The 13305-nt window shown below is 41.1% G+C and overlaps 1 protein-coding gene across 1 annotated transcript in view; it reads left to right on the forward strand.

Moving 5' to 3' along the window:
- LOC145400458 (uncharacterized) overlaps nucleotides 1-13305 on the forward strand; it is a 77933-nt gene that overhangs the window by 22048 nt on the left and 42580 nt on the right. Inside the window, exons 8-9 of the mRNA XM_080272972.1 lie at nucleotides 3572-3674; nucleotides 4403-9440. Of these exons, the coding sequence (XP_080129098.1) occupies nucleotides 3572-3674; nucleotides 4403-9440 (5141 nt within the window). The remainder of the gene's footprint in view (nucleotides 1-3571; nucleotides 3675-4402; nucleotides 9441-13305) is intronic.

Below are 13305 nucleotides of genomic sequence, written 5' to 3' on the forward strand. Positions count from 1 at the left end.
GTAAATTCCCTTTTTATTGATATATAGGTTATGGCAATTTATGTTAGTTTTCACAGAGAAAAGTGAAAGTTCTCGCTGTCACTCAGGCAAATATCCGTGCTGGTAATACTGATATTATTCATGGTAAAAACCTATTTATTATGCATATCTCTCTGATGTACTCATCACTGTAAAAACAAATAGTTGGAAAAGGATGAACAGGATAGGGTATGTGGAACAAGGCCAGATAGGAGATGGAAAACATGCTGAAAACAAATATTGTTTCATATGACTCGAATTCGAGTCATCAGAATCTCAACGGCTGGATTTATGATGACACGAAATCACGTCTTTGGAATCTCAAAGGGTTAATAAGGCAGTTTTTGAGAAGCATTTTAACTGATGGTCAGGACAACTCTGGTTGTGATTTTAATTTAACTGAATAAGTCATAGGAGCCTGAGAATGTTAATACAGTAATCTCTATACTATCCAGGTGCCCAGTTTCTGGACACCCCACTTACTGGACATTGTGGGCCTGGACCTTCAGAACCCAAAAACGGCCAAAAAAAGAAAAAAAAAATCGCCCCCAAATCCTATTTTTTTCCCCTCCCGTAATTTGAAATTGCCCCGCAGCGCTGAACAGCTGCTTACACCATGGCCCCTTCACCCCTTCCTTCCTCCCCACTCTCCCCTCCCCTGTCAGGGTTGTCATTTGGTTTTTTTCATTACAAAACATGGGCCAATTTGGTAATGAAAAATTCGTTTGGTAATGAAGCAGAATAATGCATTACCAAATGGATTTTTCACATGTATGAGGATACACAGGATGGATATGGTGAATTGTCTGCTCTCTCTGATTAATCTGCTAGCCTACATAGCGTGAAAATAAATGTTACATCCTCACCCCACACTGCCACAGGCTACAACAGCAGTGGTACAGTACAGGAAGGACGTTGCCCAGTGAGTTGTTCTTCCTATGGTCAGCCTTTAGGTGTGCCATACACAAGATCAGCTGAGACAAAAATAAACACTGGCTCCTTAGAGTTCACTGTCTTTATTTTCCAAATAATTCCCTTTAATGCTTTTCAACTTCACTGTTCTCACAAGCACTGAAGCTGTACACACTTTACTAACTGTTATTACACTTAATACTTAACAGCACTTCACAGTTATTACACTTAATGCTTAACAACACTTCACAGTTATAACACTTAATGCATGACACTTCACTGTTTTCTCAAGTTCCAATGATATACAAACTTCAGTAACCCATCACTGTTTGCCACTGTTTTCACAAGTACCAAAAATATACAATCCTCAATGACACTGACACTGCACTACACTCAAACTGAACCAAAACCAACTGCACATCACTCAAACTGACTTGAAACCGACTAAACTTGTAATAATCACTACCCCATCTTATATAAGCTTGCATTATTCGAGAAACGTCTACATTTTACGAGTATACTCTCGACTGGCAACAGTTGCCAACTCAGACACATCAAAACATGCAGAGTTGTCTCGCATACATAACACTCTGATATCATTAACCATACGAACTTAATGATTTAACAAGCAATCACTTAAATAAAACATTATAAAGAAAGGGAGCACAAAAATTAATGCATAACTTAAGAAATAACTAGTCACAAACAACAGGCAAACTGGCAACTCTGACTCGTACCGTAAGTTCCGGTACGAGAAACGTTTTGAAGGTACAAGACTACCTAACTGGCAAATCTCCCTTCATAACATAATCAACATGCTGTTAATTATAAGGAGAGTGTGTAAGAAACGGAATCTAAAGGTGAATATAGGGAAGAGTAAAGTGATGGTCTTTGAGAGAGGTGAAGTCAGTGAATGTACAAGGAGGTTGGATGGTGAGGAATTGGAAAATGTGAGTACGTTTAAGTACTTGGGTAGTGTGATGAGTAAGGATGGAGGTTTGGAGGGTGAAGTGCTTGAAAGGGTACGGCAGGGAAGAAAGGTTGCTGGTTCTTTGAAAGCGGTGATAAGAAACAGGGAAGTGAGCATGGAAGTGAAAAAGTTACTACATGACAGTATTGTGATACCAACTCTAACGTATGGAAGTGAAGCTTGGACGTTGTTGGAAGGACACAAGTCAAGAGTTAGAGCAGTGGAAATGAGTTATTTGAGAGGAGCCTGTGGAGTCACATGGAGAGACAGGCTGATGAATGAGGATATAAAGGAGCGTTGTGGTGTGGATGTGGATGTGTTAGGAAGTATTATGAGGAACACACTGAGGTGGTTTGGCCATGTGGAGAGGATGGAGGGTGAAAGACTGACAAAGAGAGTGTATGTGAGTGAGGTGGAGGAGGGAAGAGGGAGGGGGAGGCCGAGGATGAGATGGAGGGATGGGGTGGATAGGTATATGAGAGAAGGGGGGGGGTGAGTTGGGAGCAGGGCAGTGAAATGGTGGGGGACAGGACGACGTGGAGGCGATTTGTTTGTGGCCACCCCAAACGGGATTGAGGCGTCTGGGAATAGATAGGTAGATAGATTACATGTATTTCCACTTGTGTATATAATTAGTGAAGAATAAATGCTAGCTTTACGAATTTGGTAATGAAAAGCTAAATTTGGTAATGAAAATTGTGGAGTTTGGTAATGTGGCCGTTGCGATTTGGCAACTCTGTTTCCCCGTCACCAACAGTCACTGCCAAACTTCGATCGCGAGCAGATGCTTATCACAGTGGATGCCACATGTGCTCGTTTTTTGTGAATAAACAGTGAGTAAACTGCAATACCCCGCCAGTAGACCACCCGGAAATTTGCAGTGTTGTGCAAGGTTAAGAAATTAGAATTTAGAGTGCAAAGGATTAACTGTGGAGTGCAAACTGGTGGTTGAAACTGGTGTGGTGCAGTTAACAATGTGCAGTGTTAAACAATTTTAACTCATAGTGCAAAGAATTACTGTAAGTGCAGCGCAACACTGGATTACTGTACGTGCTTCAAGAGCATTTTCACCGCTGCCAAAGCCTTAGAGAAGGGTCAGACGTGCTGTAAGTACCCTGGCTGAGGTACAGTCACTTCTAATTCCTCATTCTTTGGTTCCTTTTCATTTATATCATGCTTTATGTCCATTATTGGTGTGAATAGGGTCTTAAATAGGTTTAAATAGGTTCTATGCATGTCCGGTAGGGAGTTATTTAGGTGGCATTCGAAGTTAGGCTGGGTTAGGATCCTTAAGTACCAGTCCAGGAGCTAGGGGACCACTTTCCGGATGGGACCACTTTCCAGACATGCCTTTGGCTCTATTACATCAGATAGTGGAGGGATTACTGTACAGTATATGTATTGGTACCATTAACCCTTTCATGATGAGGACAACTCAAATATAATGTATTTCATCTGATACCAGACAGTTTTTCTAGGCTGAGAGTGAGTCACAGGACCATGAGAGTTAAAAATTTTAAAGGAGCTCAACAGAAACTAATGAAAAATAATACTTTACATTTGTGTTAATATAGATGTGCTTTATATGCAGTGAATTACTGTACTGTAAAGGTTGGAATAAAGACATTGTATTTCATTTTCTTGTGGTAGTATATCATATCTTTCTTTCAGAACTGCCGTGAAATTCATTCAGTTTCTTCACATGCAAAATGTGATGCCTTAAAGACGCTGTCTGAAGCATCGTCAGCACTGGCTCTCACAGAAACACTTATTGGTAAGGTTTCTTGTTGTTTTCATTGTTGTTGTTGTGGCCCCAGACTTGTCTGGACCTGACCCTGGTGACTGCAGGCTTAAGTTGCCCTGCAGACCACCCTCCTTTTGGGGTATAAGGGGGGAGTTGAAGGATTTGTGTATCAGTGCCACAGCATAAAGGCATCACTCTACAGTTCAAGTTGCTAAAAGATACAGTAACTGAATGGTGCTTGAAGCATCATTGTGATGACTGTATGTTTACTGATTTATCTGGGCTAGTAGGGTATATTTCAGGGGAATCTGAGATGCAGTAATTACTTGTTATAAACTGACTTTTTTTCTGTTCATTTTGCCATTTAGTTCACAGGAAATTGAAGAAATATTATTAACCCCCTGAATCCAGTGACATTCTGAAGTCCCACCATAACAGACTAGTTGGGGAAAGAGACTGATATTAAATCTGAAAAAAATTTTATATCTGATGTACAATAGCAATTGTAATATATAAACCCAAGTTTGGTATGCACCATTACCTACCCTTGTCCAGTGGATACCATACCTAATGGAATTGTGTCCACACTATACAGACAAACATATATTACTCCATGTCAGTGTGTGTCATAACTATCCTCAGTATGGTTTGTGCATTATAATTATGAACAACGGCATAAGACCTTAAGTATCAAAAATTGAGTAAATGAACCTGATAAATGAACATAATCGTAATATTCTTGTTTAACCCCATTTCAGGTCCTCTTGGAATTCTCCCAGTCTCCCAAGAAGTCCTAACTGAGGTTGTCTGTAATATGGAGAAGAGAGGGAAAGTCACAGTACCATTTAAAAATGAGAGTTATAAAGACTCATGCAAAAATCTCACCAGAGAAACAAATATGCAACCTGAAATATGCCTTGTGCAAGAAGACAGCAGACAAAATCCTTCCAGTTTTATAAGTCCACCAGTTTTAAGTACATTAGAAAGTTCTCTGTCTAAAGCCACTACTAATCCCAAAGAACCAGCTGCTAAAGTAAGCTCCATGTCTGCCATCACAGAACTTCTAGTCCATCAACAATCAGCAGGAGTGAAAACATCAGCTAATAATATAGTTAGAGATAATAAAGGCATGTCTGAAGTCAGCAGTGATAACAAAAGCATGATGAATTTAGGATATTTAAGTCAAGAACAGCTTCTGAGTTTCTCCCCAGGCATTCCCAGAGAGGATGAAGGCAAGAGGAGTCGACTGATTACAGTTCCTGTGGGCATGAGTGATCATGGACCAGTTGAGGTGTATCGAGAGGTCCATCAGTACCCTGCAAGTGCTATCACAACCACAGTGGAGAGGCGATCATACATTGGATTGTCACAGCTACACTCACAAGTTTCTGCTGCAGAAGGGTCAATAAAGAAAAAGAAAAGGTCAAGTAAACTGAAGGAAAAGAGAGGAAAGAACCATCTTGCCTCAAAGTCATCTCTGGTTAGTGAATTATCTAACTGTAGCTCAGGAGCAAGTGTTAATACCCTAGTTTCTGGCAGTGGTTCAGAACTATCACCTGCCACCAGCAGCCGAAGTCATATGTCCTCCAAAGCAAGCCTTAATGATGCATTTAATGACTCAGTTGGCCCAATATCAAGGTCTCTTCTCTCAGCGTCAATAGCTCATATGCACAATACTTCTGATAATCATTTTGATAAATCATATAATGGTTTCGAGTGTGCCTCAGTGTTGTCAGATACCTCATCCAATTTATCCACTCTCTCAGATCTCAGTGGCTATGAAGAGGAGTATGTTAGAATAAAACGGTTAGTGTCAGATGCTGTAATTTCACCTGAAGATTACAAGAAAATTATTAACAAAGTTAATAGTAAGCCATCTTCATCAAAACCTGTGCCTTCTATTGACAATGAAAAGATTATTCGTGATCTTCAAGCTCAGAAGGAGGATTTAGAAATCCAGCTTCATAGACTCTCTATTCAAGTGCAAAATGCTGTGAGAGAAAAAGAATTGTATCAGCAGCAGCTTGAACTTGTACAGACTAAAGTTACAGAAACAAATCAGAAGCAGTATTTTGAGGTTTTAAAGCAGAGGGCTAATTTAGAAGGACAATTAGAGATGTTGAAGCAAGAGGTAGAAACATCAGTGTATGAGAAAAATAAATTACGAATAAAACTTTCAGAGTCATTGAAGGAAAGCGAAACCTGTAAAACTGTAGCTGCATCAGCCAGGGAAGCTGAATCACAGATGAAAGCTAGGTTAGAAAAATATGAAGTTGCAAATAGAGAATTGGAGGGAAGATTGAAAGAAACAGAGAAGGAAATTAAAAAACTCAGTAAAGAACTTGAAGTGAAGCAGAGAGAAATAAAAGAGGTATACAAAAATCATGATTCATCAGAACTGTTAGTTGCAGAATTGAGAGAGAATGAATCTTGCTTACTGGGAGATATAAAAGGTCTGAGGTCCCAAGTATCACAGCTTCAGAGTGAATGCCAAAGCACAGCAGAAGCACTTGCTCAGGCAGAATCATCCTCAAACAAGTTATCAGTTGATTTACAGGCCAGCCAAGCATCAAATGCTTGGTATCAAGAACAACTGCAAGCAGCCCAAGCAGCACGATCCAACCTACAGCAAGATCTCTTGCAAGCCAGAGCCAGTTTAGCAAAGGCTACATCTGAAAAGGAGTCCTTGGAAACCAGAGTAGCAGCACTAATCAGAGAGTCTGATGATGAGCAGGCAAGGATGATTAGAGAAAAGGCCTCACTGGTGGCCCACTTGGAAGCTCTGCAAGCAGACATGGCAGAGCGGGAGGCTGTGGTGTCTCAGCTGGAGCGTGACCGTGGCACTGACACTCGCCTTATGGAGGACCGACAACAGAGACTAGAACAGGATCGACAGCAAATTCATAAACTCAGACTCAACCTCACTGATGCAGAGAGGCACCTTGATTTTGCACGTCAGGACCTTAAGCATAAATCTGCCTTATTGGCAAAGTATGAAGATGAACTGAAGGACCTGCGGACTTCTGCAGCTGTCAATGAGGAGATTTTGCGAGAGAGAGATACAAGAATTGAAAATTATGAAAAAAAATTAAAAGAAATTAATGAAAAGGTAAAAGAGCATCAAGAAGAAAAAAAGATGCAGGAAACATTGATTACTGAGCTGCAGGAAAGTAAAGTAAAGTTGGAAGTATCGCTTGTTGCCGCCAGTACAGAGAAAAAGGAAGTTGACGATGCCATTACCAAAGTTCGAGAAGATATGACCAAACTTTCATCAAACTTCTATAGAATGAAGCATGACCTGGCTGCTAAAGACAGACAAATTGAAGTTATGACCAAGGAGGCCCATGACAGCATCAGCACTAGAGTAATGTTGGAAAAGAAAATAGAAGTGTTGGAGCAGATATCAAAAAATAAAGAGGATGTGAAAGTTTTGAAGCAAGAAATTGAAGCTCTTCAAGCATCTGTGCAAGAGATGACACTGAAGAGAGAGACACTGGAAGGTGAACTGGGGGATCTTGGGCAGAAGCATAAGGCATTGGAGATTGAGAAAAAGGGGCTTGTTGAGGCAGTCCACCTTCGGGAGGAGCAGATTCAGAACATGCAGGAGAGCCAGAAGAGTTACCGAGAGGCTATCTTGAAGAAAGATGAGGAACTGTATATGGCCCGGAAGAGTAGAGCAGCAATGGAAAGAACCTGTGCTGACCTGCAGAGAAACCTGGAGAGCCTGAAAGAGGAGAATATGGCCTTGAAGCATGAAGGGGAGGCATATGCAGAACATGAGGAACTCCAAAAGAAAGAGAAGGCAGAGCTAAAAGAGGGCCTGCAAAAAGAGCGCAAAGTGAAACAAAACCTTGAGCAAAAACTAGAAAGCCTGGTAAAAATGCATGAGGAGGACCAGCACAAGATTTTGAATGAAAAGGAGCATGTTGAAAAAAGGTTGAGTGAGTTAACTGAGGAATTAAAACAGTTAAAATCTGAGCAGATAACCATGACACAAAAAGAACAGCAGTTACAGAGGAAATGTAGTGAGTTGAACCAGGAACTTGACACTGCTAGAGAGGAGAAGCACATTGTAGACAAAAAAGTAATGGAAGTAACTGCTGAGCTTGACAAGTGTAAGTTATGTCATAGGGATAGTTTACAGGTTGTTCAGTCACTGGAATCCAAATATGACGTAGTTAGTGCGGAAAATAGCAGCATGAAGGAAAAGCTCTCATCTGTGCAAGAAAGTGAGCAACGAATGGCCAAACTGAATTCTCTGCTTGAGTTGAAATCCCGTGAAATGTTGAGCATCCAGAAAAAGTACAGTGATGCTGAATCTTCTATTGCAAAACTGTCCAAGGAAAAGACTTTGCTTGTGACTCAGGTGAATTCTTTACAAGCAGAAAACAGTCACTTGAAAAAGACCAGTAAAACCAACGAAACTCCTATAAAAGAAAGTGGTAAGACTTCAGCTGATACTAGTACTGGAAGTGCAAAGCAGTCAAAGGGTTCTGAACACCCACAGAAGGAAGCTATTCTAAATAAGAAAGTGTCAGATCTTGAGGTAAAGCTTAAAGAAGTAAATAAGCAGAAAGAAAGTTTATATATTACATTAAAGAATTTAAAAAAGGAAAACATTTTAATGAGAGCAAAAAGAAAGGAACTGGAGTCCCACAAAAAGAGATGCAGTGAACTTGAGTCATCAAGCAGCAGAACAGAAGTAGATTCATTGAAAGCCAGAATTATTGACTTGGAATCAAAATTAGATGCTAAGTGCAAAGAAGTATCATCTCTCAACCACTCTTTAAATGATAGAACAAATACTGTACAGATTTTGAAGCAAAGAGAGCAGGATCTTGGTACTCAGGTGGAATTACTGCATGTTGGTCAGAGAGAAATGCAGACCAAATTGATGCAGTTAGAAAGTGATCTTGAGAGGGCTCAGGAGGACATCTCTAATTACCAGCATCAACTCAAGATAATGGAAGGGGAGAGAGATGAATGGCTAGTCAAGTTTGAGAGCTTAAGGGACTGTATTCCAGAAAGAGATACAAGTCGACAGCCAGCTGTTCAACTGCACCCGTCCAGTCACCAGTGCTTTGCCCCATCTCAGGAAGTCCTGGTATCTTCAGGTTTGGATGGGAGTGAACATGACAGAGGTCAGAGCTCAGTTAAAGGTAAACCGAGTTTCTTTACTGATGTTTCCCAAGCTCCCATTACAAACGGCACAGAATTCCAAAAAACAATGGCAGACTTGCAGGAGCAGGTCAGTCTTACATCAGAGGCTCTTCAGAGTAAGGAACAGCACATTCATCAGCTCCAGCATCAGCTAATGTCGCTGCTGCAAGAAGGAACATCTAGTTCAGCACCTCAGGCATCATTTCAAGGTGCAGGAGAAATGGTACCAGTCTCTGTTCATAGCCAACAGATTAATGAGCTTCTTCAAAGAATACAAAATCTTAAAGTATCATCAAACACATGTATTAACTGTAATGAGCCGAATGATAAGCAGGCGAGAGGTGAAGGTGAGAGTAGTGAAGTCCAGTTGCTGCTGGATAAGATAAGTTGCCTTGAGTCACAGTTCAATAAAAAGGAAGAGGAATTGCAGGACACACAGATGAAAATGACAACAACGATGAACGAATTCCGAGAGAAACAGCGACGATATGAATCCAATGTTCGACTGCTGACCAGAAAGCTGAAGGAACACATGAAGGGTCGAAAGTCAGCAGAGAAGGAGATGCAGATGCAGGAGGAAAGCCACCAGAGACTTTTGAATGAAGAACGGCAGAGATATGAGGTGCTCAGGTGCAGGTAGGGAAATTATATCCATATAAGGCATTGTGTATAATATGAAGTTTGATTGTGGCATGTGATGAAATGCAAAATATGGTTTTTGTGTCCAGGCTGAGACTCAGAGTGTTACAAATTTTATTGCATCTCTTCCATCCATCCATCCATCCATCATCCAATCCTATGTTGCCCCATGAGGAGCATAGGAACATGGGGATAGGCAAGTTGGTCCTGACCTTTATGATGAGAGTGACCAGCCTCACTCATCTCTTAGTGGCATTACATGAGATATAAACCCCAACCACCTCATGGATATAAAGTTGCACTGGCTTAATCTGATTGGAGCACATTAATTACCCACTGAACCACCAGCTACCCTGATTTGATTATATAGTTACCACCAAGTGTAGTAAATGATTTCCTGGTGTACGGCAAATAATTTGGCTTGTCACTTAGTGTAGTGTCATCCATAGGCAGAAGGATGAGGAAAGAGTGAAGGAAAGAACAACAGAAGAGGGAGTGTAAAGTCACCCCTAGGCAGGAGGAAGAGCAATGAAAGAAAGACAGGAGAGGAAGGAAGGAACAAAGGAAAGGCACGACACCCAGAGCAGCACTACATCGAGTGAATGGATGATGAGTGCCCCTATATATATGTCTGTATCTTTATGTGTATTATATATATATATATATATATATATATATATATATGTTGGGGAGGGGGGCCACCCATCATCCACTCACTCAGTGTAGGGATGTCTTATGGTCTCTTCGCTGAGAGGCAAGCCAAATGGCTTCCTATACCCAGGAAACCATTTACTACACTGGGTGGTAACCATATAACCGAGGGTTTGGACCGGGTTAAGTGTCCCCCAGATTCCCCTGTCTAAAATCACTTGATCATGGCAAATGTCTTGGAGAGCCTCAGAAGCCCCGATACCTGCCCAGGGCTTGAACCAAATGGGCAGATTTGTATGGCCATGTGGAATGTGAGAAGTGTGAATGAGGAGAGCAAGAGGGTGGAGGTGGGGAATGTGTTCAAGAGTGCAAGATATGCAATGATGGCATTGTGTGAAACATAGATGAAAGGTCGTGAAGTGGAGGAGTGGGAGGGTGTGAAATGTGTAAGATCAGGCATGAATGGGTGAGGAAGATGCAAGGAAGGAGTTGTTGTTTTTTTTGATGAATGAGACATGGCAGAGTGGAATGAGAGATTACAAATGTGCCAGCACAAGGTGTATGTATGTCAAGTTCAAGTTTGAGAAGGTGAAAGTGTCGGTGATTGTAGTGTATGCACCATGTGATGACAGGAGTGAGATAGAGAAAGACAGGTTTTGGGATGAGCTGGATGAAGCAGTGGGAGAAATGCCTGGGAGCTGTAAAGTGATCATAATAGGTGATATGAATGGAAGAGTAGGCACTGGTCCTGAGAGTGACATGATGGGTTTTAATGGAGTACCAGGAGAAAATGAGAATGGGAAGCGACTGAAGGATATGTGTCAGGAAAGGAGGTTGTGCATTTGTAGCTCTTATTTCAAATATAAAGCTGCACATAAATATACATAGTATAGGAGGAACGGGGATCGTGTTGAAAGGAGACTGATTGATTACTTGCTCGTAGAGAGGTCATTGCTGAGAGTGGTTGCTGATACGATGACTGTGAGAGGACGATTTGGAAGTCTGTCAGATCATATGATTGTGGTATGCAAGATCAAGCTGAGAGAAGTGAGGTGGACTAGGAGAGAGAGGAGCAGTCAGAGAGAAAGACTGAAAGTCGAGAAGCTGAGGATCAAAGAAATGGCAGATGAATACAGGACCAAAGTAGGGAAGGAATTAGAATCAGTGAATTGGAATGAAATGGAGCTGGACAGCCTGTGGAATGCATATAGGGATTGCTTAGCTACGAATGCTAGAGCGGTGTGTGTGGTGTGGCAAGAGTAACAACAAAGAAGAAAGGTATGACATGGTGGGATGAAGAGGTTTAGAGAGCAGTGGAGGAAAAGAGGAAGAAATGGCTAGAGTGGTTACAGGACAGTGGTTCAGTTGGAATAAGAACTGAATATATTGAGAGCAAGAAGCACTTAAAGAGACTAGTGAAGAGATAAGAGGAGGAGGTAAATGATCAACGAAGAAAAATGAATGCAAATTACTCTGAAAATGGGAGGTTATTCTGGAAAGAGGTGCGCAAGTGTAGAAGTGGCAAGGGAAAGAAATGTGAAAGTGTGAATTACGTAAGTGGTAGATTATTAACCCATGGGGATGAAGGAAGGACCAGATGGAAAGAAAATTTTGAAAGTCTGATGAATGGGAAGAGAAAGAGCAGAGTGGCTGTAAACATGTTTGGTTTTGGGGGTGTGCAGAGAAGGAATGCAAGGAAACATGACACTCGTACAGGTGAAGAACGCTATGAAGTGGCTGAAAAATGGGAAAGCAGCTGGGGTTGATTAGGTGTATGCAGAGATGATTAACCCCTTAACCGCGGGGCGTCACTTTCGTGACGCTTGGGAGCAAGGGATCATACCGCGGGGCGTCGCTTTTGTGATTCTGTGTTATTTTGAATTCACCCGGGCTTCCAAGTGGGGGCTTGTATCATCTATCGGTACTGCCAATGTCCAACACTAGTCAGCACTCCTAATCTCATCTGTACTCCCATCCATTGTTGACAATTTAGCCATTTCTCCCCGTTCTTGACTCCCCTCCCTACCCCCCCTCCATTACCCTATCCTCTCGCCTGCCCGGCCGTGCTACGCTAAGTAAATCTTCCCTGGAATTTTTCACTGATTTCATCCATTGAAATAAGCCCTATGTCCTATTCTTATACCAAATAATATATACAAGAAAGAAATAAGGTAAGTGAGAGTGCCATACACCTGGAATTGGCTAATTATCACCTGACAACACCTCACGTGCACTCGTTCGCTAATTTTCGCTGTTTTTTTCCCCTTGAAATATGCCCTATAATCTATTTTCGTAATAAATATACATGTAAGGAGGGAAGGGAGAACCCTAAGTGATATTTACATTCACCTGGAACTACCTAATTTATAATGTATTGTCTAGATTTCCTGCCAATCATATCAGTGCTAGACAAAGCTGTTTCAAGATATAACATTGGTAGCTCTGAATATATATATCTCCTAAGTAGGCCTCTAATCTATTTTCGTAATAAATATACATGTAAGGAGGGAAGGGAGCAACCTAAGTGATATTTACATTCACCTGGAACTACCAAATTTATAATGTATTGTCTAGATTTCCTGCCAATCATATCAGTGCTAGACTTAGCTGTTTCAAGAAGTAATATTGGTAACTCTGAATAACCCCTAGCAGGCCTCTACGCTGGTGGTCCTCCGTTATCACTCAGTTCTCTCTCAACTTCCGAAGCGAGAGTACGTATGTTTCTTCTTGCTGACTTCAAGGCCTTTTTTCACCCCCATGCAAATGGCCCTGTGACCTTTACCCCCTACTAAACCTCGTGTGGAAAGAGGTAAAGGGCTGACAATTGATAAAAGAGTGACTATGATCTTTCTATTGAGTAAAACAGTGCAAGTGGAATTGTAAATAATGTGTAAACAGCAAGTGAAAGTAATGAATGTAAATATATGTGAACAATGGAAAATAGTTTTATAAGTTATTTCAAGTGACAGTGCACAACACAGTGTAAATAAAATAGAAATGTAAATAACGTAAATAAAATAGAGAACGTAAATAGAAATGTAAATGAGTAGTATTATAAGAATACGAGTATATACCCTAGGAGTAATGAAAGTGAAAGTTTCACTGTAGCATGTCTGAATGCTATGAGTTATGAGAGTGAAGATGAAAGTGACATTCACTCTCAATGCCAGTATACAGGACGAGAAAGTGAATGCTACGTATTTTACTGAAA

Source organism: Coenobita brevimanus, chromosome 52 (assembly GCF_032717465.1).
Source record: "Coenobita brevimanus isolate Jiangsu-jjx chromosome 52, ASM3271746v2, whole genome shotgun sequence".
Lineage (NCBI taxonomy): Eukaryota > Metazoa > Arthropoda > Malacostraca > Decapoda > Coenobitidae > Coenobita > Coenobita brevimanus.